Here is a 26,161-nt window from a genome sequence, read left to right on the forward strand (position 1 = left end):
TGGTGCCAACAAGGTTCAGCGCACGGGGCCCTCAACCGAGTTTCATCAGAAGCAAGCAGAGGTCACCCTAGTTCTGCCTGGGCCCAGCCTGAGCACCGCTGGTCACCCCCTCCTCAGCCCCAGTGCTGCTGCTGGGCTGGGCGTCCTGGCGCTTCCCACGGAGGCCAGCATGCTCCCCAAGGCCCTTTCCCACTAGCAAGCTCCCCACCCACAGCCCCCTGTGGCTCCTTGTCCCACGTGACCCGGACGTGGTGACCGCACCGCTCAAGGCTGGGAATCTGTGTGGTGTTGACCTGTAGGCCCTTCAGGCCATCCTGTGAGGTAGCTGCTGCTTCCACTTTATGACTGGGAGGCTGAGGCATGGAGAGGCCCATCACATAGGACGCCGGGGCCCTGGGCGCAGCGTGGGAGCTGTGGGAAGCTGGGGCAGCACCGCCTGCCCGAGCCTTTGTGTGCCTCAGGCCCCTGCTGTGTGTGACCGCGCAGGCAGATGGGCGCTGGTAACTGCTGATGCGTAGGAGCCTCGTGGGCAGACAGGGTGGGGGGCGTGCGTGACAGGCCAGGAGTGTGGCCTGCACCTCAGATGCAGTTGCTTCCCAGGCCTTCTGACACCTGTCTGCCTCTGTTCCTTCCTCTACATCAAAAAGATGGTCTAGCACAACCTTAGAAGTTCTCCGTAGGCTACACCCAGAGTGACTGTGTGGACACTGGATGCTGGGGGTCATAGTGTGACACTGTGGGGCCTCTGATTGCCACGCACAGACTGCCCAGGTTGGGGTGTAGAGTGGGGGCTTCGTGTATCGAAGCAGGGGTGGGCGCTCAGTTCTTCCTGTTCAGTACGGCTGTGTGCTTTGAAAAGGCCGATTGTCCTGGGCTGGGCACCGCACCCCTGGCCTGTAGGCTGGGCCGTGTGGCAGCCAGGCTGTGCGGCAGGCTTGTTTCTCCCCACCAATGCCCACACTCCCCAGGGCCGTCTCCCCAGCCCGCGCCTCCCGCCTGCCTCCCGGGGAGTCCCAGGGGCCCGGCCGGCCCTGTCTGCCAGAGCCTGCCACAGAGAGCTGCTTTATGCAAGCCCATTTTGTGCGTATGGAAATAACTAGAGGCCTCTGTATTTAATTTGGCTTCGCTGGGAGCATTTTTGGCTGTGTGTGTGTGTATGTGTGTGTATTCTGAAAAGTCTTTCTGAGGGAGCCCTGGGGTCGGAAGCTCTGGTCATCTTTGTGCAGTCAAAGCCAACAAGAGCTGCCCTGCTTAGCCAGCCGGGGTGGGGTGGAGGATGGGCTCCAGGAAATGGTGAGTGAAAGCAAGAAAGGAAGAGGGGAAGAGGCCAAGCCATCCTGGGCGAGGTTTGGCTGGGAGCAGATGTGTCAACTTTGGTCTCTAGACTCTGCAGGCAGAGTGGAAGGAGAGAGCCTGGGGACGGGCAGGGGGGGGGCGTGCCCGGCTGCGGCTCTTCTTGTTGTCTCTCCCCCCCCACCCCATGGAGCTCTGGACTGCACTCCTCCCATTGCTGTCCAGCGGCAGGCGTGTCTTTGCTGGACTCCACAGCACCAGTGGGTGAGGGGGTGGGACAGCAGCCAGTGTCTGATGAGACTGTGGAGCCCGGAGAGGTCAGGTCACCTGCCCTGTCCTCAGCCTGGAAGTGGGGACACTCGAGTGGGTACCCGTGCTTCCCCCGTCCGCCTCCTGGTGCCTCTGGAGCCATCTTTCCCCACACAGGCTGGCCTTGGCTTGGGCTTCACCCCCATGCTCCCCCTGAGAGTCTAGCTTGGAATAAACAGCAGCTCTCCAAGGGCTTTTAAATCGTATCCTGGCCCTGCAGATGCTGGCGTGAGGTGTGGCACTCACAGTCCGCGGTAGTGGATATGGTCCAAGGGATGAGCCTGTTTTGGTTGCGTGTCATACGGATCAAACCGAGGATCCAACTGTGAGGAAGCCTGAGCTTCCCACAGCCCCGCAGACACCTCCACTTCTTAAGTCCTGTCTCTTGGGACGTGGTGTTTTGATCAGGTTCTTGGAAATTGACCGTCTTGCTCGCGATGCCCACAGAGGCCAGGCGGGAAGGTGATGCGCAGAGGCAGGCCATGGTGGGCAGGTGATGGGGGCAGTGACCGCGGCCGGTGTGTGACGCCGGCCCCGCCGTGCCCACACTCACATCCCCCCTCTAGAAAAGCTAGAATCCCAGATTTTCCATTTAACCTCTGGATGTTGAGATGTTGGTAATTTATTCCTGTTTTTGTATTATCTGTTGCAAGCAGGGTCTTGGGATAGCCCAGGCTGGCCTGAAACTATAGACCCTCCTTCCTCAGCCTCCTGGTTCAGGCCTCGCTACCATGCTGACTCATTCGAGTTTTATTCTGGTCACGTAGCATGCCGTGCAGACCTCCCTGGGCCAGGCCAGGCCGCCCGTCCACGTGTGGAGTCCATCATCCCGACGGCCGCGAGGCTCCTGGCCCACCCTGCCCAAGGTGGCGCTGGGAGAAGAGAGGGCTGTGTCCGGCGTCACAGCAGAGGCTGCCACTGTGGCTTTGGTTGCTAGAGGCTAGCTTGCTTCCCTGTGAGTGAGGCCTGCTGCCCTGTCTGGCGGTGGGGTCCCCAGGCTGTGGGGCTGTTCCCCAGGCAGCCGGGGCCTTCTGAAGGACTGACAGGCGTGGCACCTCACCAGACAGCCTGGGCTGGGCTCACTGGCGGGGCGTTTGTGTCAGCCCCCACCCGGAGCCTCCAGCCTCTCTGCCAGCTGGCTTGCAGCCTGTGTTGCTGGCTGTGCTTGCCAGCCTGTGGAGAGCTCTACTCCGACCTCCTGTCTCAGGCCCGCCGGGGCCCCGCCGAGCCTGGTGGGCCTCTCAGGACTGGGAGGCGGACAGCAGGCAGAAGGTGTCCTTGGAACAAGCCCATGGCCCCAGGGGATGGGCTGCCTTTGGGCCCCCCATCGTTCCTCAGTTTCTAAAGGCCTGAGTGGTGGGGTTCTGGGAGCCTCAGGCTTGCGTCTTTGTGTTGGAGGAGCTGGCAGCCACAGAACAGCACAGAGCGGAGGAGTGTATCGCAGGGCGGGGTCTCTGCGTGGCCCCGAGCGTGGCCCCTGTGTCTCCTTCTGTAGATCCGGTGCTCCCAAAAGCAGGCAGCAGAAATGTGAAAGGAGGGTGAGAAGGGTGGCTCAGACCTCGGCTTTTGTGTCCAGGTTCATCGTTGCCAGCGTCTTTGATTCAGTGGCACCTGTTTGTGTCCAGCCTGCTGGGTGCGGGGGTCACCTTGGGAAGGACGTGGACAGCCCTGCCTTCCCAGCCGTGTCTCACGGGCATGGATGGGCAGCGCAGAAGGAAGCACACTGCAGCCCTCTGCGCCCGGCGGTGGCGGCCGGAGGCGGCACCTGCAGGCCCAAACATGCGTTCCTTTCTCTTCGGGGCGCCTCTTTCCCTTGGCGCCATGCTTATGGGGTACATGGGGCCAGCCTCCCAGGGTATCTGCCCAGACACTAAAATGCCATCTTGTCTGGCCCCCAGAGCTGCGTGCCCAGCTGGAGCATAGCAAGACCTCCTGCTCCTCCAGTGACAGGCAGCTAGGGGCAGGATCGGGTTCTTGCTGCCTCACCTGACTCCAAAGCCCTCCTCATGGATGTGAACACCGGTGGCCTGCAGGGAGGGCCCCTCCTCCCGTGCCAGGAAAATGTGTTGACTGGACAGGACAAGGGCCTGGCTGCGTGGCCTGGGGCCGGGCGCCTGGGACACAGACCTTTCTTCCTTCTGGGGGAGCGGGGGAATGGGGTTGGGGTTCCAGCCTCAACTCCCCCGCCAAGAGGAACATACCAGAGGGCAGGAGGGCAGAAGCCACACAGGCCCCTCGGTTGGCCGTCACGGTGCCTCTCAGCCTCGGGCACCCCGCACGGCATCATCCTCTTCTACACCAATGGTTCCAGAAGGCCTCGGCCCCCAAGTTCTCCCGCCGCCCCCCGCCCGTCACGCTGGCAGCAGCTGACCATCGGGAAATGCTGAGTGCTGGCTCAGTAAGCGAAGCTCTAAAAATAGCTGCCGCTCTGAGAAGCCCATTGTTTTCAGTCCTATATTTTTCTCCATATATAAAAGCCACCTCTGGAGTCTGAGTGCGGGAAGTTGGGGAGTTGAGCTCCTGCTCGGCCGAGCTGGGCCTGAGCTGGGCCAGCCTCCGGCCTGGAGGTGTCGGGCAGCGGAGGCTGGCCAGCACCACACCCCAGGCAGGCCAGAGGGGCGAGGAGGCTGCACAAGCCGGCCCCAGGGTGTTCACACAGCCACCCAACGAGCCTGTGGCCATGAGGCTAGAGGGGCTGAAGCTGCCCCCCGCGACCAAGCATGGGGTGCAAGTGTCCCCTTTCCCCTCACCCTGGTGGCAGGCTCCTGAGCTGGGCCCACCTGAACCCTAGCCTGCTAGGGAGGAGAGTGAGGCGCCACGGAGGGGCTTTGGCCCAGCTGGGCCTGGCCGAGGCGCTGGGGAGGAGCAGGGAGGACCCTACAGGAACAGCCCTGTGGGGCTGGGCCAGGCTGGAGGGGCCCCTGAGGCCTGGGAAGGGGGAGGGGAGGAGCTCGCCCTGTGCAGTGTAATGCCCACACGGTCACCTCTGCCTGCCTGTTGGAAGGTCCTCTCCCCAAGCCAAGGCCCCTGGGACCTGATCCACCTCCTTTCCCACTCCGGGGAGCCGGATGATGGGACTTGACCCCAGCCCAGGCCCCACTGGTAGATGCCACCGTGCCATGTTGTACTGCTCCAGCCGTGAGTGGGTCAGTGAGGGAAGGAGACCTTGGATTTTTGGCCACGGGAGTCTCTAATCACAGCCCGTGGGGGCTCTTGTCGAGGACAAGGACTCAGCAGAGTCCATGATGGGTATGGTGCTACCTGGAGCCGCTCGGGCCCCGCAGTCGAGTGTTCTAGGTTTCACAAGCAGCTGCTCCAGTCCTCTCTTCCCGAGCCCAGCGAGAAGCACACTCCCTGGGAACAGAGCTGAGCAAGTACTTGTTAGACTAAACGTGTGTGTTCACACTGTTACCCGGGTATTTTCAGTCAAGCAGACGGTTGAAAACCCAAGCTGTGGGAGCCACAGGTCAGGAGGGCCAACCATACACACAAACGTAACTGTAACGTGCACGCACACACCGATGTATATCTATACATGTAGACAAGACTGTGTCTGCATGCCTGCATACATACATGCATACCCAGGTGTATACATGTGCAAGACAGATTACACAAATGTCCACACAAATATAAGTGCACACACATGTAAACGTGCAGTTGTATGTGCATGTGCACATGCATACGTGTGGGTGCTCAGTCCCGTGCGTGTCATGCTCACAGGTGTGCATGACTACACTGACACGTGTGTACATAGGGGTGTGTGCACACATGCTTGGGTGTGGCATGCACGGCTCTCTTCTCGGCTATCCCAATGTGCCAGGGACCCTGGGCTGGACATCTGCAGTATGTGGCCTACACCCTAGCCACAGCTGGGACCTGGGGAGAAACTGGGGGGCCGCTGTCTTCTACAGAGGAAGCACTGGGGTTCTGTGGAGCTGGAGCCTGCATCGGGGTCACCGCTGCAGGGCTGTGGCCTCGGAGGTATCTGCCACCTAACCACTGGGTGCTGCTGGCCTCCAGGGGCAGGTGTCCCTGGGGTCTTGGGATTAATGAGCCTGGCTGCCCGTGGCTGGGAGTCCACATCACATGGGGGCACCCTCTTTGGGTAGGGGGGCCAGGTGGCCGAGGAGGGCCATCTGAGAGCCAGTCCACAGCTAGACACCGTGTAGGCTAACATCCAGCCAGATTCCCTGCCGTCCGCACTTGCAGGGCAGCACAGTTTCTGAAGTGTGACTTCCTGCTCTGGTCCTGCCCTTCAGGATGCCAGGAAGGCGGCCTGTTCACTCAACCCTCACCGGCTCCCTTGTGAGGCTCCTGCTGCCGGGCCGTGAGAATTGAGGCGGACTGTGCAGAAAAAGCGGGAGACCGCACTGCTCTTACTGGGCTAGGTTCTGTGTGCATACCCAGGCACGGCCTGGGGAGGGAAAGAGAAGGGACTCCTAAGGCCTGGGTAGCTAGCGAGGGGCAGCCCACCAGTCTCGGTGAGCTGTCTAGGGCCGAGGAAATGGGGTCCATGAGTATAGAAGTAGAGCCCCAGGGAGAGCAGTTCGCTCATGTGGACAGCTGTGCCCTGCGGGGAAGTCACTGCACCAAGAGCCGGGCGCCCGCTCAGGACAGGGGCATCCTCAGGAGCAGCTCACGGCTCTGCTGCCGGGGCTCCAGGGGGCTCCGTGGTCGGCCCTGGCCTACAGTGTTCTGAGAGCACCAGGAGGCAGAGTCTGCGTCCTGCGCAGACCTGTGCCTCGCATGCTGCTGTTCCCCAGGCTGAGCCTGAGGGCTGTGAGGACGGGGTGGACCTGGATGTGCCAGCGAGGCGGGTGAGCTGAAGGCCTCCCGGGCAGGGCACCTCATCCCCCTCCTCCCGGGTCCGATGGCACGTGGTCAAGAGGTGGCACCTCTGAGCCAGGCCTCTCATGGTGTTTGGTGGGTGGGTGTGAAGTGGTCATGACCTGGGCAGAAAACCTGAAGGGAGGGGTAGGAGCAGTGTGAACAGAGAAGCAGGTGAGCCCGTGAGTGCTTATGTGGGCACGTAGGCGTTCATGTGCACGCATGCACAGGCATGTGTCCGCGTGAACATGTGTGCGTGTGAGTATATGCACTTGCATTGTGCGGGTTGGGGAGCGCGTTCCTCCTGTGAGCAGAGCACTCTCGGGAGCGGCCTCCCGGGTCAGCTCTTCGGAGCACAGGTGAAGTCGCTCTGTATGGGGGTAGACACTGAGGCCGGGCTTCCCTCTCCCAGCCACACAGGGAGAGCGGTGGAACCAAAGCTCCACCCTGCGCGTGGGGCTGGCTCTGAGGGGGAAAGGCAGGGGAGGGAGGGAGCTGCCCTCCTGAGGGGCAGGGGTGGCCCCCGCAGTGCTCAGCCCCCTCCAGCCCTCCTGAGGGGCAGGGGTGGCCCCGCAGTGCTCAGCCCCCTCCGGGGCCCCGCGTGTGGCCAGGGCTTGGAGCCCCGGTGGGGGAGGGCTGGCCGGGACAGGGGCTCTTAGGGGCTCTGGAATGCAATGTGCAGAGGACGGTTCATCCCATAAGAAGGAGCAGCTCTCCCCCCTCCTCTCCCCTCCCCGGTTTCTGTCTGCTGAGGTCTGAGGGTGTTGGGCCTCGTGGTAGCTGGGCAGAGCACACACACACACACACACGCACGCACACGCACGCACACACGCCAGTGTGCAGGAGAGTGGAGTTAAGCTGAGCCCACAAAACACAGCAAATGTAACACGAAATGGCCTTTGTGGTGCTGGGGCTTCCCTTTGGGCCACGAGGCCCTGGCAGCATGTTCCTGGCGGAGTTAGAGCCTGTCAGGCACGCACCTCCAGAGGCAGAAAGCTCTCCCTCCGGAGGGTCCTGTGCTGGGCAGTATAGACCAGACGTAGTTCGTCCCCTGGAGAAAGTCACTGCAGCCTCAGCTTGTCACTCTGCCCAGGCTTGGTGAACTGCCCTCCGCCGCCCGCTGGCTGCTCTTCCGAGCCCTGCGGTCCCAGCACCCGGTAGGGGACCTCAAGCTCTGTAAAGTGGGCTTGGCGACTGGAGTCCCTCCCCGTGCCAGCGAGGCTCTGGTGTGTGCGTTGCTGTTCAGGCAGGGGACGGGGGTCCCACCCGTGGTCTTCAGGAGTCTGTGAGCACACCCCACCCTGGCTCTGGACTCAGGTCTTTTGTGTGATCTGATAACTATAGCAGAGCCATTTTTGTTTCTGGCTCAGCTATGTGGCGGATCAGTTCCCATTAATCTTAGAGTCACCCAAACTATCTCCAAGTCTCTTCTAGAAGAACAGCTGTCAGACCAGATCTTTGCCTGTCTCGACATTAGTTTCGTGAGGCTGACTTAGAATTAAACTAAGTCCTTTGGTGATGAGTGTTTACATTATCTCCAGTCTTCTGTACTTAGAAAAATCTCACTGCTGTGGAAATCCTTGTATTTACCCCTTTGCGTATTGTTCTTATCTTTTGGCAGTACTTGCTAGGCAGGTACTCTACCACTTGATCTAGGCCCCCAGCTCTGTTGCTTTTAGGTAGTTTTGGATAGGGCCAATCTCTGCTGCAGTCTTCCTACCCGAGCCTTTGCAGAGCTGGGTTCACAGAGGTGCTTATGTCTTAACTAAGTGTCTGGAAGAGGGCTGCCGGCCCACGAGCGGCCCTGAGAGAACATCCAAAGAACACCCCAGAAACTGAGCTGCAGGGTGTCCTACCTCATTCCTTGCTCTGCATGTGGCTGGGCATCTGGGAGAGGTGAATTCAGGGTGCTGTTGGGCCCCATCTGCAGGCTGGGGTGTTGAGATGCAGAGGCAGTGATGGTGGGGGCCAGCCTGGTCGCCCTTACCCACAGGTCTCAGCTAGAGACTTGTGCACAGAGACTTGAAATGTGTTCACATCGGAGCCACCTGCCATGAACCTATCATGAAGTAGAAACATGGCATCTTTTTGTTTATCAGTATGATAAGCTCTATTAAGAACAGCTTCTTGGTATCTACTACTGTGTGGCTTCTGAGTGGCACTGTTCCTAGGTCCCGATAGGACTTAGCTAGGTGGGGAGAGGCCTGCGTGCTGCTGCTGTCCCTAGGCCTGCCCGGGAGCCCCTGGGAGGCGGCCTGGTGCCAGGAACCACCTCGCTATTTCCTTTCTTATCGGGGTGGTCTGAGTTGGGTCTGCTGTGCAGTTTGGAAAGGCTGCTGCTTTGTACAACCTGAGGGCCATTCACAAGGATTTGGCATCCGGTGGTGGCCGTTGTACACAGCTGGAGTCGCCTTGGGAGGAAGGACTGAGGTCCTGGGCCCGGGGGCGGGAGTGCCGGCGGTGGTGACCCCAGCCCTTCCCTTCCTGGTGAGGGTGCGCTGGAGGATGCTCCCCCCCCCTCCCTCCCTCCAGAGCCTGCTGGCCCAAAGCTGCTCATGGTGGGAATTCTGAGCTGGCACGGCTCAGAACATTCCTTCGTGCCCCTTCCCCAGGCCCAGAGCCTCCCTCCAGGTGGATGATGCCCATTCTGACATCACGCTTGTTGCCTGGGCCCTGCTGTAGCCCTGCCCGCCGCAGAGCGGGGCCCAGCCCAGCCTGGCAGTGGCACCAGCTTCTCTGTAGCCCTGCCCCAAGCAGCGTTCCTCTGGGAGTGGCTGTGACTCCCCACTTGTAGGCTGCCCGGGGACCGGCAGCTGTGTTCAGGCACAGAGGGCTGAGTTGCTCGCCGTGGACAGAGGTGTGTTTGCTCAGCACCCCGGGCTCTAGGCAGGGGCAGCATGGTGAACTGGGAAGGGCCGGTCCATCCTCTCTGCTGGGCTACTGGCAGGTGGCTCAGGGATCAGGTCCTGCTGGTTGGGTGTCTGCCGAGCACCTGCCTGCAGGAAGCCCACAAGACGCCAGGCTGACCTGTGTGAGGAAGGAGGCGGGGAGGGAAGCGAGGAGCGTGGACGGCTGCGCCTGCCGAGCCCTGGGCTCTGCTGTGCTCACGGAGCCTCTCTCCCTCTGCAGCGTCGAGGGCGAGGTGCCCAGCAGCGAGGCCGGCGCATCCCTGGACAGCCCCTCCGCCTACCACCAGGGCCCCTTGGTGCCCGGTTCAAGCCTGAGCCCGGACCACTACGAGCACGCGTCGGTGGGAGCCTACGGGCTGTACCCGGGCCCGCCGGGGCAGCAGCGCACGCGGAGGCCCAAGCTGCAGCACTCCACCTCCATCCTGCGCAAGCAGGCGGAAGAGGAGGCCATCAAGCGCTCGCGGTCTCTGTCCGAGAGCTATGAGCTCTCCTCCGACCTGCAGGACAAGCAGGTAGGTGGCCGGGGCCAGCGCAGGGTCCCTCTGGTTGGCAGAACTCCAGCCGAGGCGTGCCACCGAGACCGTGGCCTGCTTCATTCCTCCAGGTGACCCAGAACCTTCCGCCAGCCTGGCCCCAAGATGTGGGAGGGGTGTAGTGTGGAGGCAGCTGGCTGGGAACGGCTCCAGAGCCTCTTCTGTGGTGTCCGTGTTTGTGTGGCTGAGATTGGAGAGTGTGGTGTCTCAGTCCACAGCCAGCGTCACAGGACACGGGTCCTTAGGGCCCAGGGGACAGGGCCCAGTTGGTCGGGCAGCACTGGGCACCTTAGTCCTCCAGCTGCCTGAGTGGAGGTGCTCACCATGTCAGCAGGTCTCCAGGGCCCTGGCCAAGGGAGAGGCTCACATTAGGGGTGTGTGGAATGCCTGTGTGCAAAGCAACCCTGCCACGTGGCCCCCAGGGGGCCCCCAGTGTGCGCACAGCGGGCCCCCGAGAAGGACTAGGAGTGAACAGAGGCTGCGGTGCAGGGTGCCCAAGCAGCCCCGCTCCCACCATCTCCTGCTTCGTGGGAAGCGGCGTGCTGGGCAGCTGCTCAGCCCCGGGATGGGCAGGGATGTCTGGCAAGCCTCACCGCCCCCTCTGGCTCCTAGGCGCCAAGCTGGAACAGGCATCCCTTCAGCCCAAAGCCCCACACTGTGCTGCTCATACCCGCCCCGCAGCCTGCCCGCCTGCTTGCTCCATCTTCCTGCTTGTCCTGGAAGCAGAGGTCTGGGCTGGTGCGGCCGCAGCTTAGGCAGCTGGGGGCGGGGGGCGGGGAGGCAGCCTCCCTTGCTTTTGTCAGCTCCACCCAGATCCGAAGTGGCTGCGTGTTTAAAACCAAAGATGTCTCCTTAGCACCCTTAAAATAGAAACGAGAGGTTGAGGCTTCACAGGGGCCCAAGTTCAGGGCTCGTGTGCTGCAGCTGCTGGTTCTCATTCCACCTGTAGTAGTCAAGTGTCTGTGGGTACCTGACACGGACTGTGTGCTGGGGAGCTGACTGGAGTGGATGAAGGGCGGCTGAGTTGTGGAAGAAGGGATGGCAGGTACAAAGGCCCTGAGGCAGGAATGAGTGTAGCGCATGTTGGGGATGGTAGATGACAGGGAGGAGCCGACGGTCACGTAGCATTTCCTGCCTGTGGAGCTTCCTGGCGGGCCAGGCAAGGCGGAAAGGGGGCAGGTGGCCTGTGCTCGTGAGACCCACATGGGGTGTAGTGGCGCAGAGTCCCGGCAGCAAAGGAGCCACGTGGGTGTCGGGGTTCTCCTGTCCCTGAGAGCAAGCGCCAACAGCTCTGCCCTGCGGGAAGGCAGACTTCTCATTCTCATTCACTCTGTTCACTGTCCCTTGTATGAGAGGGCCTGGGGGGGGGGGTCTAGCCGTGACTGGCCACCGCCGCTGCCCGGGGGTCCTGGGCCGCATGCCTCCCCCCTGGGGACCCCTTCGGGGCTGGGCGCTGTGGGTGGGGTCTCAGGAGGGTCATGTCCCCTGGCTCAGCCTGTAACTAAGCTTTCCCTGGTCCCAGTGCTGTAGTAGATGGGGCCTCGTGTCAGTTCTGGTTAAGAAAATAGTAATTGGCCGGGTGCTGGTGGCTCCCACCTATAATCCTTGCTACTCAAGAGTCTGAGATCTGAGGATCGCAGTTCAAAGCCAGCCAGCCCAGACAGGAGAGTCCATGAGACTCTTATCTCCAGTTAACTACCAAAAAAACTGGAAATGGTACTATGGCTTATAGTGGTAGAAGACTAGCCTTGAGCAAAACGAGCACAGGGACAATGCCCAGGCCCTGAGTTCAAGCCCCACAACTAACAAAAAGAAAAAGAAGAGGGAGAGAGAGAGAGAGAGGAGTGAGTGGTGAGTTGGGATAGGTTGGGGTGCCTGGGGTGGTGTGTGCCTGGGGAGAAGGGGAGAGGCCCTGTGCCTGGGGAGAGGGGGGAGAGGCCCTGTGATTCTCCCAGAGCTCTCGTTTGCCTCCCTGCAGTCCTGACCCCAACACACACGCACAGCCTTGGGCAGGGCTCAGGTAGCAGGTGGCTCTGGTCCTCAAGGTCCAGGGACAGCAGGAGAAGAGGCCCTAGAGCGAGCCTGGGCCCAAGCTGGTGGCCCTGGGCCTGAGATGCCCTGGAAGGATGTCACCGAAGCGTTCTCAGGCAGAGGAGCAGAAGAGTGGGGTGAGGTGTGGCTACTGCAGCGGAGCGAGGCAGAGGCCCTGTCCCCTGGCGGCCTACGCAGCCCTCCTGCCCACCCAGGACCTGAGATTTTTTTTTGCTCAATGCTGGTGCTATGCTACTCAAGCCACAGGTCAGCTTCTGGCTTTTGGGTGGTTAATTGGAGATGAGTCTCTTCCTACCCAGACTGGCTTCAAACCAGGATCCTCAGATTTCAGCTTCCTGAGTAGGATTATAGGTGTGAGCCACGGGGCTGCCTGGCAAACAGAGGGTTTCCCCATCTTACTTGTCTTGGAATGTACACCAGCCATTGTTCGAGCCAACTGTGGCCTGTGGCAGGTCCTCTCAGGCCGGGCCCCTGCACTGGGTAGGCATCGCCAGGCCAGCACTCAGGGCTTGGCCTCACTTCCGTCCCGTCCCCCGCCAGGTGGAGATGCTAGAACGCAAGTATGGGGGCCGCCTCGTGACCCGCCATGCAGCCCGCACCATCCAGACGGCGTTCCGCCAGTACCAGATGAACAAGAACTTCGAGCGTCTGCGAAGCTCCATGTCGGAGAACCGTATGTCCCGCCGGATCGTGCTGTCCAACATGAGGATGCAGTTTTCCTTTGAGGGGCCCGAGAAAGTGCACAGCTCCTACTTCGAGGGCAAGCAGGTCTCCCTGACCAACGATGGTGCGCAGCTGGGCGCCCTGGTGCCCTCTGAGTGCGGAGACCTCGGGGAGCCCGCCCTCAAGTCTCCGGCCCCCTCCAGTGACTTCGCCGACGCCATCACGGAGCTGGAGGACGCCTTCTCCCGGCAGGTGAAGTCTCTGGCTGAGTCCATCGATGACGCCCTGAACTGCCGGAGCCTCCACGCCGAGGAGGTGCCGACCCCGGAGGCGGCGAGGGCCCGGGACGCCGAGCCCAAGGCCGCCCTGCACAGCATGGACCACCACAAGCTGGATGAGATGACCGCCTCCTACAGCGACGTCACCTTGTACATCGACGAGGAGGAGCTGTCGCCGCCACTGCCGCTCGCACCCGCCGGGGAGAGGCCTCCCGGCACCGAGTCGGACCTGCGCCTGCGGGTCGGGGGTGCCACCCAGGACTACTGGGCCCTGGCCCACAAGGATGACAAGGCCGACACAGACACGAGCTGCCGGAGCACTCCGTCGCTGGAGCGGCAGGAGCCCCGGCTGCGGGTGGAGCACCTGCCCCTGCTCACCATTGAGCCCCCCAGCGACAGCTCGGTGGACCTCAGTGACCGCTCGGACCGCGGCTCACTCAAGAGGCAGGGCGCCTATGAGCGCAGCCTCGGAGGCCAGCCGGCCAGCCCCAAGCACAGCTCCCACGGTGGCGCACCCAAGGGCCTGGCCCGGGAGGACCCCGAGCTGCGGCCCCGGCCCCCCAGGCCCCTGGAGAGCCACCTGGCCATCAATGGCTCAGCCAATCGGCAAAGCAAGTCTGAGTCGGACTACTCCGACGGGGACAACGACAGCATCAACAGCACGTCCAACTCCAACGACACCATCAACTGCAGCTCCGAGTCCTCATCCAGGGACAGCGTGCGGGAGCCCACGCTCAGCAAGCAGACCTACCACAAGGAGGCCCGCAACAGCTGGGACTCGCCGGCCTTCAGCAATGACGTCATCCGCAAGCGCCACTACCGCATTGGGCTGAACCTCTTCAACAAGTGAGTCCTGGGGGCTGAGCCAGGCGGAGGGGCGGGGCAGGCCCAGGCGGAGGGGCGGGGCAGGCCCAGGCGGAGGGGCGGGGCAGGCCCAGGCGGAGGGGCGGGGCAGGCCCAGGCCCGTCTGCGCAGTGAGCCGTGGGGCCGAGTGGGACCCGCTCTGTCTGTGGGTGCTGAGACGCAGCTCCCCACAGTGTCCACTGCTGGACAGCTGGGCACATGGGAGCTTTTCTGTGAAACCATTTGGGAAGGGATGTAGCTGTGAGTCACAGGTCCTGTCCATTGCTCCCTCTCAAGTATTCCCCACAGGACGCCAAGAGGCTAGGTCGGGCCAGGCCAGGCTCAGCCGTCAGGCTTGGGCCCTTGGAGCGGGTGGGTGGCAGGGGCAGGCAGGCTTAGGGTGCGCTGGGCAGGGCACACACGCGAGGCCCAGGGGTAGAAACAGGCGGGTCCTGACCGTGTGTGAGGGTGGGGGACAGGTCTGGGAGAGCTGCGGGAACTGGGTCATGGAGTCTGCCCCTCGGGGGTTCACGGAGGGCGGCCACTCAGCTCTGGTTGCGGCCCTGGGGAGGGCGGTGGATATTTACAGCAACCTATTCTTAGCAGGGCCCAGAATAGCGAGTGGAAGGGGAGGGCGAAGCGCCCTCACACTGGAAGGGGAGGGAGGGAGGAGCACCCTCAGAGTGGAAGGGGAGGACGGAGCACCCTCAGAGTGGAAGGGGAGGAGGGAGGAGCACCCTCAGAGTAGAAGGGGAGGAGGGAGGAGCACCCTCAGAGTGGAAGGGGAGGACGGAGCACCCTCAGAGTGGAAGGGGAGGAGGGAGGAGCACCCTCAGAGTGGAAGGGGAGGGAGGAGCACCCTCAGTGGAAGGGGAGGAGGGAGGAGCACCCTCAGAGTGGAAGGGGAGGAGGGAGGAGCACCCTCAGAGTGGAAGGGGAGGACGGAGCACCCTCAGAGTGGAAGGGGAGGACGGAGCACCCTCAGTGGAAGGGGAGGAGGGAGGAGCACCCTCAGTGGAAGGGGAGGAGGGATGACCGCCCTCAGAGGCCTTGAGGCCAGCTCTCAGCAGCCCTGGGCTTCCATGCCACTCCAGCCCAGGGCTGACAGAGCGCGAGGCCTGGGCCCACCCAGAAGCACCCAGAAGCATCCCAGAAGGGCCACAGGACGGTGACGTGGCAGTGGTTCGGGAGAAGCACTGGATGGGGTGTCAGTGGCTGGCCTGGGCCCCAGCCCTGGGTGGAGGGGCAGTGGAGAGCTGTGGTTCACTGCTGGGTCTCCTAGTCTCGCCAGGAGCTAGGAATCTTGGACCCCTCGCTCCTGCTAGGGCTGTGGCTCCTGTGACCCCTTTGCATGTGGCCTGCTGCACACAGGACCTCCGCACCCCACCCCAGAGCAGAGGGGGTGAAAGGGCATGTCCTAAGTCAGCCCCTGCTGCTCCTGGGCCCTGCCTAAGCCAGGGCCACCCCCTGGCCCGGGCGAGTGTCCTGGGAGCGAGCCAGGAATAACTGGGGTCCAGTAGAGTGGACAGGGAGAGGCCGGAGTGGAGATGAGGCGGCTGGGCAGCCGGCTCTGCCGACTGGGTGTCACAGGGCACATCCCACAGCCACACGACGCAAGTGCTCTGTACGTGTGGTCTCTCCTTCCAGATCTTTCTGTCTGTGTGTGCACCCAGCCATTAGGAACAGTAGTGGCCACAGTTAAGGGCAGTCTACCTGGCTCCAGCCCCTCACCCTGCTTCTGGTCTGTTCTCTGGAGCAGCCCACCTCTGGCTCCACACCTGTGAGCGGGGCTGATGCCAGGGGCACTGGCCCCGAGGTTTAGACATCGAGGCTGGAGCGTGTGAAAGGCTGGACCGCCAGGGTCCAAAGTACTTGCTGCCATCCTGTGATGCTGGCTGCCTTGGCTGAGGCTGGGAGCAGGCGGGTGCTGGCCGCGGCGGCCATCACCGCAGTTTGCCATGGGAGGCTGGGAGGGGCTAGAGACCACAGCTGGGAGTGGAACTGAGCGCCCCAGGCAGATGTGTCCTCACAGTGAGGGTGACGGGTTAGTGTTCCTGAGGAGCCGGGTCCCCCTCCCCCCACCGCTGCCCATCAGTGCCAGCCGCTGTGCGCTCCTGCACATGACTGCACGCCCTGCACATGCCTGTACGCTCCTGTACGCGCCTGCACACTCCTGCACACTGCACACGCCTGCATGCTCCTGTACGCGCCTGCACGCTCCTGCACACACCTGCATGCTCCTGCACACCTGCACTCCTGCACACACCTGCACTCCTGCACATGCCTGCACGCTCCTGTATGCGCCTGCACACTCTTGCACACTCCTGTATGTGCCTACACGCTCCTGCACACGCCTGCATGCTCCTGTACGCGCCTGCACGCTCCTGCACACGCCTCCACACACCTGCACTCCTGCACACGCCTCCACACACTTGCACTCCTGCACACGCCTGCACACACCTGCACTCCTGCACACACCTGCACACACCTGCACACACCTGCACTCCTGCACACGCCTGCATGCTCCTGTACGCGCCTGCACACGCCTGCACACACCTGCACACTGCACACGCCTGCATGCTCCTGTATGCGCCTGCACGCTCCTGCACACGTCTGCACTCCTGCACATGCCTGCACACGCCTGCACTCCTGCACACGCCTGCACACACCTGCACGCTCCTGCACACACCTGCACGCGCCTGCACACGCCTGAACGCTCCTGCACGCGCCTGAACGCTCCTGCACGCACCTGCATGCTCCTGCACACACCTGCACGCACCTGCACACACCTGAACGCTCCTGCACACACCTGCTCCTGCACACACCTGCACGCACCTACACACACCTGCACGCACCTGCACACACCTGCACGCACCTGCACACACCTGCACACACCTGAACGCTCCTGCACACACCTGCACGCGCCTGCACGCACCTGCACACACCTGAACGCTCTGCACGCGCCTGCACACACCTGAACGCTCCTGCACACACCTGAACACTCCTGCACACACCTGCATGCTCCTGCACACACCTGCACGTGCCTGCACACACCTGCACACGCCTGCACGCACCTGCACACACCTGCACGCACCTGCACACGCCTGCACACGGCTGCACGCACCTGCATGCTCCTGCACACACCTGCACTCCTGCACGTGCCTGCACGCACCTGAACGCTCCTGCACACACTTGCACGCACCTGCACACACCTGCACACTCCTGCACACACCTGCACGCTCCTACACGCACCTGCACACACCTGCACGCTCCTGCACACACCTGCACGCTCCTGCACACACCTGCACGCGCCTGCACGCACCTGCACACACCTGCACTCCTGCACACTCCTGCACGCACCTGCACACACCTGCACGCTCCTGCACATGCCTGCACACACCTGCACTCCTGCACGCGCCTGCACGCACCTGCACACACCTGCACGTGCCTGCACACACCTGAACACTCCTGCACACACTTGCACATGCCTGCACACAACAGCCACAGCACGTCCAACTCCAACGACACCATTAACTGCAGCTCCAAGTCTTGTCCAGGGACAGCATGCTGGAGCCCACGCTCAGAGGCAGACCTACCACAAGGAGGCCGGCAACAGCTGGACTGGCTAGCCTTCAGCAGCAGCAGTGGGCACCATGTGTCCAGTGCCAAGCCCAAAGCTTCCGTGCTCAGAGCAGACCTTGGGCGTGAGGTGGCCATGAAGGGCAGGGATCCTGTCTCCAGGGGCCAGGCCGGTACTCAAGGCCTCAGGGCCCGCCCCGAGTGCCCGGAGTGTACCTGATGGCTGTGGAGCCCACGGCTTAAGGAAAGCCGCGTTCAGGAATGCTTAGACCCAGGCCTCTGGGTGTTGGGATCCTGCTTCCCGTATGGCGCCACTCTGCTCTGCGAGCCCTGTGCCGCCCGCACCCTGGGTCTTCATCCCCGTGTGGATGGGGACGGCTGAGGCCTCTGAGAGGGGTCTGCAGGGCCTGCCAGTGGCACCCCAGAGGGTGGCCCCCCTTGGGCTAAGTGTGAGAAGACCCTAGCAGCCACGTTGCCCTTGAGATCCCACAATCGGAGCTTGATAGAGCAGGCACCTCAGGGAGCCGGGAGCCGGGAGCCACAGCCTAGAAGTGCACGAGAGATGGAAGGGGACTGCAACCCTGCAGGACCGGGATGGCCCGGACGGCCGGCTGGAAGGACGCTGCCGGGCCCTGCGGCCTTGCCGCAGCCCTTCTGCTGGCGCTGCGTGTGGGAGCTGCGGGGCTCAGCCTTCTCCCTGAGGAGTTCCTAGGTGCCTACAGACCCCGTGTGGCCTCTGAGGTCTGTATGGAGCATGGCTTTCTCAGGTCGAGACCTGGAAAACCCCCCGTGTCCTCCCTGGCGTTGGCCAGTAGCTGGGCTGGGGGCCACTTGCAGCCCCGGCACGGGGCCTCAGGGTCGCTCTGGGAGGAGGTGAGCTTGGCGCTCATGCTCCTGTGGCCTCCAGTCTCTCCAGCGTCTGCCCGTGTCTCCCAGCAGGAGAGGCCCCGAGTCAGGGCGGAGGCCAGCTCTGGGCTGAGGGGACAACAGCCTGTGGGCAGTGCGCAAGACAGTGGGCTCCGGGTGCTGGCGCGGCCTGTGGGTGGGGCGGGAGGGAGGCAGCGGTGCAGGGTGGCAGAGCGGTGGGGTGCCGCCACACAGGGCCACGGGGACACGGCTCATGGGCGGGCGTGGGCCGGCAGCCGCCGCCTCCCCTCTGGCGGCTCCCACCTGGCCGAGGCCAGGAGCTGTCTTGGAGGGGGTGGGGCGGCTTCAGGGCCCCGCGCTGCCTTGCCCTCACCCTGGAGCACGCAGCCAAGTCACAACGTGACAGAGATCCAGAGGGAGGGGCCAGCTCCTTCTGGGCGTCCCTGTCCCCCTGGAGCCGAATCCGCCCCCCCTCCTGAGAGCTGGCCCAGGCCGACCAGCGGCAGGCAAGGGGTGGTGGTGTGGGCCCAGGCTGACCAGCCGCAGGCGAGGGGTGGTGCTGTGGGCCGGGTGCAGGCGAGGGGTGGTGCTGTGGGCCGGGTGCAGGCAAGGGGTGGTGCTGTGGGCCCAGGCTGACCGGCCGCAGGCGAGGGGTGGTGCTGTGGGCCCAGACTGACCGGCCGCAGGCGAGGGGTGGTGCTGTGGGCCCAGGCTGACCGGCCGCAGGCGAGGGGTGGTGCTGTGGGCCAGGTGCAGGCAAGGGGTGGTGGTGTGGGCCAGGTGCAGGCGAGGGGTGGTGCTGTGGGCCCAGCCGACCCACCTGCGCATCTCAGTGGCCGGCCCAGAACGCGGAAGTGGGCGGCTGTGGATGGCAGAGTGTGCCAGTCAGCTCTCCCAGGGCTGGTCCGAGCCACGCGTACGAGGCAGGAAGAGAGCCTGGGGTGTGGCGTAGGGGTGAGGTCGTCCCTCCCCTGCCCAGGGCCACATGCAGCCCCTGAACCTCCTGTCCACGCCGCGTCCTCCCGGGTCCCGCTCCTGCTCTTCAGCCCGTGGGCTTTGGGTTGTCTCCCCTGCTATGTCCACGTGGACGTGGTCCCTCTCTGCTGGGCGTGGGCTGAGACTGGAGCCGCCCTGAACTTTCACCTCCTCATCCCGGTCTCTGCGGCCAGCACACCCAGCTGTTCCCGTTCCCTCACCCTCAGAGCAAGTCCGAAGCCAGCCCCTTCTTTCCTCATGGTGCCCTGTCCTGGGTGCCCTGTCCTGGGTGCTGGCAGAGCGCCCACTGGCTGCCCAGTGGGGCCTGGCAGAGGATGCTCTTATTGTGGAATCAGGTTCTTCACTGCCGTAGTGTGCAGTCCTGGCCACAGGCGGGGGCGGGCCAGGCATGGGGGACCGCTAAGGTCTGGGGCTGGGCCATGGAGGCGGGGCCAAGGGTCCCAGCGCCAGCCCAGTCCGACCTGCCTGGGCATGTTCTGGATGAAGGTTTGGGCTGGGGAGTGGACAGGACAAGAGGCCTGGAGGTCATCTGGGCATTCATGAGTAGCCCAGAGACGGCTGGAGCAGGCCGTGGGAGCAGCATTGGACCCGTCCCTGGGGCTGGCGGTCTGGGCTGACGATGCTTCTCATCTCCCACAGGAAGCCCGAGAAGGGCGTCCAGTACCTCATCGAACGCGGCTTCGTGCCTGACACACCTGTGGGTGTGGCCCACTTCCTGCTGCAGCGCAAGGGCCTCAGCCGCCAGATGATCGGCGAGTTCCTGGGCAACCGACAGAAGCAGTTCAACCGCGACGTGCTGGAGTGAGTCCCGGGCCGGGCCAGGCCTGGGGACGGATGCGGGCCTGGGGACGGACGTGGGCCTGGGGACGGACGCGGCCTGGGGACACGGGCCCAGCACTCACACACACATGGGGCCTGGCACGCTGCACACAGGGCCAGGCTACACACGTGGCTGCCAACCTCACACACGGGCCAGGCCACACATGGCTGCCACACACACACGGGACCAGGCCTTGCACACACGGCTGTCACCCTCACACATGGGCCAGGCCACGCACACGGCTGCCACGCTCACACACAGGCCAGCCACGCACACGGCTGCCGCGCTCACACACGGGCCAGGCCACGCACACGGCTGCTGCGCTCACACACGGGCCAGGCCACGCACACGGCTGCCACACACACACACATGGGGCCAGGCCATGCACACACGCTGTCACCCTCACACACAGGACAGGCCACGCACATGGCTACCACGCTCACACACGGGCCAGGCCACGCACATGGCTACCACGCTCACACACGGGCCAGGCCACGCACGCGGCTGCCGGGCTCACACACGGGCCAGGCCACGCACATGGCTACCACGCTCACACACGGTCCAGGCCACGCACTCGGCTGTCGCGCTCACACACGGGCTAGGCCATGTACTCGGCTGCCATACACACACACGGGCCAGGCCACACACGGCTGCCATGCTCACACACGGGCCCGGCCACGCATGGCTGCTGTGCTCACACACGGGCCAGGCCACATACATGGCTGCTGTGCTCACACACAGGCCAGGCCACGCACGCGGCTGCCGCGCTCACACACAGGCCAGGCCACACACGGCTACCACGCTCACACATGGGCCAGGCCACGCACACGGCTGCTGTGCTCACACACGGGCCAGGCCACGCACACGGCTGCCGTGCTCACACACGGGCCAGGCCACGCACGCGGCTGCCGCACACACACAGGCCAGGCCATACACGGCTACCACGCTCACACATGGGCCAGGCCACGCACACGGCTGCCGTGCTCACACACGGGCCAGGCCATACACGGCTACCACGCTCACACATGGGCCAGGCCACGCACACGGCTGCCGTGCTCACACACGGGCCAGGCCACGCACACGGCTGCCACACACACACATGGGGCCAGGCCATGCACACACGCTGTCACCCTCACACACGGGCCAGGCCACATACATGGCTGCCGTGCTCACACACAGGGCCAGGCCACGCACGCGGCTGCCATACACACACACGGGGCCAGGCCACGCACACGGCTGTTACACTCACACAGGAGACCAGGCCACACCAGCTGCCGCGCTCACACACAAGGCTGGGCACGCACACAGCTGTCATACTCACAGGGCTTAGTACACTTCAACTGTCACATGCACACGCATGGTTGGGCACGCATCAGCAGTCCCAGACCACCACCCCTCCCCCCAGAGGCCTCCGGTGCTCATGCCCCTCTGGTTCACACAACCCCTGAATGCTGCCTGTAACATCACACTTAGACACTTACACACCTGCGCGAAGCAGTGCTGGCATGCGGCGGATTAGGGACGAGGGCCAGGAAACGGTTTGTCTGTGTGGCCCGTGAGGTGGGGTCATGGCTGCATCCAAGGGAGTGGAGTGGAGGAGGCAGAGGGCCATCTGTGCTGAGGGGCGCACCCCCATGGGCGCACATAGATGTGGGCATGCACATGTGCTTGCACACACAATAGGCCCTACACATGTGCTGCATGATTCATCCACACCGCGCCCTGGCCCAGCAGTCTCACTTCGATTCCCACTCCCTCCATGCACGGTTAGTTTGACCCCACCCTGAGGCAAGCCGTGTGGCCATTGGGGTCAGGACGGGGCAGTGGCCCCCAACTGGAGGCCTGGCCGCCACCCGTCCAGCACGGGCCAAAGGGGCTGTCCCCGGTAGACAGCCAGCTCCAGCTTCGTCCCTGCCTTGTGCTCCTGGTCTGCACCCCCGGCAGCCCTGAGTGCAAATGTGACACGGAAACCTTGTAGAGAAGTGAGCACCTGGCTCCTTCCGGAAGCCTCGCTTCCTGTTTGAGAAGTTCCGTCAGGTGTCTGCCTTGCAGCTCTCCCCTCTCCTGCGCACAGTGCTGAGCAGAAGAGCCCTGGACTGTCAGTAGTAGCAGGAGGCAGCATGCACGCCCTCTGGGGAGCAGGAACCCCAGCCCTGGGTCTGAGGAATATTGGAACCCAATAGAGACAGACTAGGGTCCAACAGACCAGGGCTAGAAGTCACGCACAAGTATCCAGTGCGTCTCTTCTTCCATGGGCCAGCCCTTGCCCTCGTGGAGAAGGGGACCAGCCGGGGAGGGCATCTGGTGAGTGGTCTGGGCTCCGCAAGCATCCCTAGTGTCCGGGAGCCGGTGGCCAGTGCCGTCCCTCTTTGTCCCAGCACAGGCTGGACACCACGGTCGAGCCAGGGCCCCCAGCATGCGTGTGCTCATGCAGCCGCAGCCCGTGCTGCACATGAACCCAGACACACGGGAGTTGGGGGGCTGAGTGCGCGGCAGGCCTCAGCAGCGCTGGTGCGCCTCTGACCAGACCCCCAGTGGGGCTCGTCCCGTGCTCGTACTTTGCGCCCCTTCCCGGCCCGCCCTGGGGTGGCCGTGGCCGCCTTTCTCTCCTCTCTGGATTCAGACTCGCTCTTGGCGACATCCTGCCCAGCCCCTCGCGGTTCCTGGCCGCAGGAAATCCGCGCATTGTTCTCCCTCAGAAAACAGCAAGGGCCCACGGAAGCAGCAAGGCCCCCAGCCCATTCCCCAGCGTGCTCGCCAGCCCAGCAAGCTGTCCACCTGCTCCTGCCCTCCTGGAGAGCTGCCCAACAGCAGCCCCAGGCTGTGGCCCTGGGGCCCCCAGCCCCACCCCGGCAAGGCTCTCGTACCCCACTGTGCCGATGGTGGCCGCGGCTGTGATCCGAGGAGAACAGGCACGGGCGCCTGAGACAGGCCTGCCGCTCCCACCTCTCGGCGCTCGGCTCGCTGGGAGGCATACGAGGTGTCTCTGGGGTAGGGACAGTCAGCAGCGCCAGTTCCCCTCCACAGGTGGGTGTGGTTAATTCAAGTGTCTCTGGAGTGTCCGCTGGCCCCGTCCAGGTGAGGGCAGAGCCTGCGCCCTGCCGTGCTGCCCGGCGCTCACCTCCCGTCAGGGTCTCTCCCCCGCAGAAGGCCACGGACGCTGGCAGCCAGGGGCGGTGCGCCACCACAGTGCAGAAAATCACACGTGGCGCTGATGTCTCCCGTGGGCTTGGGGTGCAAGGGCTCCTTAGAAGCACAAGAGCTTTTTGGAAGATTCTGAGGTGCTGCTCGCTGACGGGAGGGCCCCGGGCCACGCTGCTGGAGGAAAGGCGCCGGGTTCTCACGCTGGCCACCTGCCTCTGTTCCAGCTGCGTGGTGGACGAGATGGACTTCTCTGCCATGGAGCTGGACGAGGCCCTCAGAAGGTTCCAGGCACACATCCGCGTCCAAGGGGAGGCCCAGAAGGTGGAGCGGCTCATCGAGGCGTTCAGGTCAGCCCCGTGAGCCCGGGCAGGTTCCGCGTGGTCGGCTTGGCCCACGCGTGGATGCAGACCCTTGGCTCCCTTCATGTCAGTGTGCACGCGGTCCAGAAGGCTCTCAGACCTCACTCCTCACCGTGAGGAGGGGAGAGCAATAGCACAGCCGTAGGGGAGCGCGGAAGGAAGAAGTGGCCTAGGGTTTGGGGACCGGCTGAGCCGGGCAGCTGGCACAGCGGTGTGGGCAGGGTCCAGCTGCACTGTGACTGTGCGGTGCCCCTTCCAGACAGAGTCAGCACGGGGCGGCCTCAGCCCCGGCGCCGCCGGTGGGGCCAGGAGTGAGGACACGGGAAACCTAGGATGAGGTCTGCTCACGGTCCCCCAGGGTGCTTCCCGGAGGACCCTGGGATACAGGAGGCCCCAGAGGAAGGGCAGGGGGTGGGGAGAGGGTCGGCCCCCCAGGGTGCTTCCCAGAGGTCCCAGAGGAAGGGCAGGGGGGGTAGGGAGGAGCCCGGAGGAAGGGCAGGGGGGTAGGGAGGAGGTCCGCTGTTGTGAGGAAGCAGAAGTATGTCCCCCGTGGGCTGGGGCACAGCTCCGTGCCTCCGCATGGGACCCTCACCGCAGGGGGGACGGGCAGAGCTTCGGGGTGCTCCCCTCAAGTCTGCTCGCAGTCCGTGGGTGAGCCCCCTCCTGGGCCGGGGACGGGGTGACACCCACGGACCCTGGCCAGCTGTCTCCCTCAGCCAGCGCTACTGCATCTGCAACCCCGGGGTGGTGAGGCAGTTCCGGAACCCAGACACCATCTTCATCCTGGCCTTCGCCATCATCCTGCTCAACACCGACATGTACAGCCCCAACGTCAAGCCCGAGCGGAAGATGAAGCTGGAGGACTTTGTCAAGAACCTGCGAGGTGAGGCCCAGGCTCGGGAGGGCTGGGCTCCCGCTGGCCCCGCCCAGGCTCGGGAGGGCTGGGCTCCCGCTGGCCCCGCCCAGGCTCGGGAGGGCTGGGCTCCCGCTGGCCCCGCCCAGGCTCCGGAGGGCTGGGCTCCCGCTGGCCCCGCCCAGGCTCGGGAGGGCTGGGCTCCCGCTGGCCCCGCCCAGGCTCGGGAGGGCTGGGCTCCCGCTGGCCCCGCCCAGGCTCGGGAGGGCTGGGCTCCCGCTGGCCCCGCCCAGGCTCGGGAGGGCTGGGCTCCCGCTGGCCCCGCCCAGGCTTGGGAGGGCTGGGCTCCCGCTGGCCCCGCCCAGGCGGCTTCAGGGAGCGGCAGTGTGTCAGGAAGATGGCCACTCACCGTGTGTGGGGCGGGGCACAGCGGTGTGGGTGCCCACACTGCAGGAGCTTGTCAGTGACGCGGGCTGGCCTTTGGGGGTTTCCTAATGCATGCGAGTGCCTTCCCGGCACAGAAACCCACTAGTGAATTATGAACCCCGTGTCCGGGACACGGTGCCCTGCGCTTGCGCTGCTCACCCGTGTCCGGCAGCTGTGCTGGAGAGAGTCGGCCGGGCAGCTCTGTGTGCTCTGGAAGGGAGAAGGGGGGCCCGCCCTGCTCCTGGGGAGCCAGCGCTGAGGGTGGAGCTGGAGAGACAACCGCCGTGCCTTCATCTTGGGCTGCCTGGCTTGGGCCGCTCCTTGGCGGTGAAGCTGTCGGCTGGTCCGCTCTGCTCCTCTGTCTGAACTCCGTCCCCCCGTCCCCCCTTTCTGGGCAGGAGAGTACCTCTGCACAGGACCTCAGTTTCCCCCCAGTTCCCATGGCGTTTGAGGGTGCCCGGCTCCGTGTCACAGTGTTTGGGGGTGGCCTTGCCCCCTTGCTCCCCCAGGGCTTGGGGGTGGCCTTACCCACCCATTGCTGACGGAGCCTCTGTAACAGCAAGTCCACCAGACCATTGTTTCCCGGAGGATTTGACAAAGCCCTCGCTTGGTCCACAGTCCCATCAGAGCACCTGCTGCTACTACACACAGGCCCCAGAAAGGTCGGCGGCATCATCCCTAGGAAGTCTTCTGGCCAGGAGAGTATGCAGGTGGTCAGGAGACATTTGACCGTGCTGGTGCCGGGAGCAGCGCGTAGGCCCAAGGCCAGGACGGCCTCGTGGCTGCCCTGGCCTGCTCCCGCCCTCAGCCTCGCTCCTGGGGCTGGACTGACACTGGTGGCCACCGAGTCTCACACTGCCCCACATCGACGGAGGCAGAGAATGGCCAACCCCAATGAGGGCTGAGGGCATGATGGCCGCTGGGTCATGTGTTTGAAGTCTGCCGCTCACATGGCAGAGATGTTGGGGTTTGCATCTGTCACCCCAGCCTGGCCAGCAGGGCAGGCCTGAGCACCCAGTCCAATGGGGAAGTCACTGGTTCTGTCCCAAGCCCAGGCTTTCCACCAGTCACCACTTTGTGTGCGTGAGTGCATGCGTGCGTGCGTGCATGCGTGCGTGTACCGGTCCTGGGGCTTGAACTCAGGGCCTGGGCGCTGTCCCTGAGTTTTTTAATTCAAGGCTAGCACTCTACCACTTGAGCTACAGTGCCACTTCCGGCCTTTTCTGTGTTTGTAGTGCTGAGGAATCGAACCCAGGGCTTCATGCATGCTAGGCAAGCACTCTAACACTGGGCCACCTTCCCAGCCCTCTGCAGATTTTTGGGTTTTTGTTTTTTGTTGGTTGTGGGGCTTAAACTCTGGGCCTGGGCGCTGTCCCTCAGCTCTTCAGCACAAGACTAGTGCTCTACCAC

General features: G+C 63.9%; 1 protein-coding gene across 9 annotated transcripts in view; it reads left to right on the top strand.

Moving 5' to 3' along the window:
- LOC138822741 (IQ motif and SEC7 domain-containing protein 1) overlaps positions 1-26,161 on the top strand; it is a 220,784-nt gene that overhangs the window by 179,149 nt on the left and 15,474 nt on the right. For all 9 annotated transcript variants that reach the window (XM_070015662.1, XM_070015664.1, XM_070015667.1 and 6 more), the window contains 5 exons: positions 9,559-9,850; positions 12,464-13,710; positions 19,789-19,950; positions 23,338-23,460; positions 24,189-24,355. In XM_070015662.1, the coding sequence (XP_069871763.1) occupies positions 9,559-9,850; positions 12,464-13,710; positions 19,789-19,950; positions 23,338-23,460; positions 24,189-24,355 (1,991 nt within the window). The remainder of the gene's footprint in view (positions 1-9,558; positions 9,851-12,463; positions 13,711-19,788; positions 19,951-23,337; positions 23,461-24,188; positions 24,356-26,161) is intronic.

Source organism: Dipodomys merriami, unplaced genomic scaffold (genome assembly GCF_024711535.1).
Source record: "Dipodomys merriami isolate MVZ:Mamm:240054 unplaced genomic scaffold, mDipMer1.0.p SCAF_114, whole genome shotgun sequence".
Lineage (NCBI taxonomy): Eukaryota > Metazoa > Chordata > Mammalia > Rodentia > Heteromyidae > Dipodomys > Dipodomys merriami.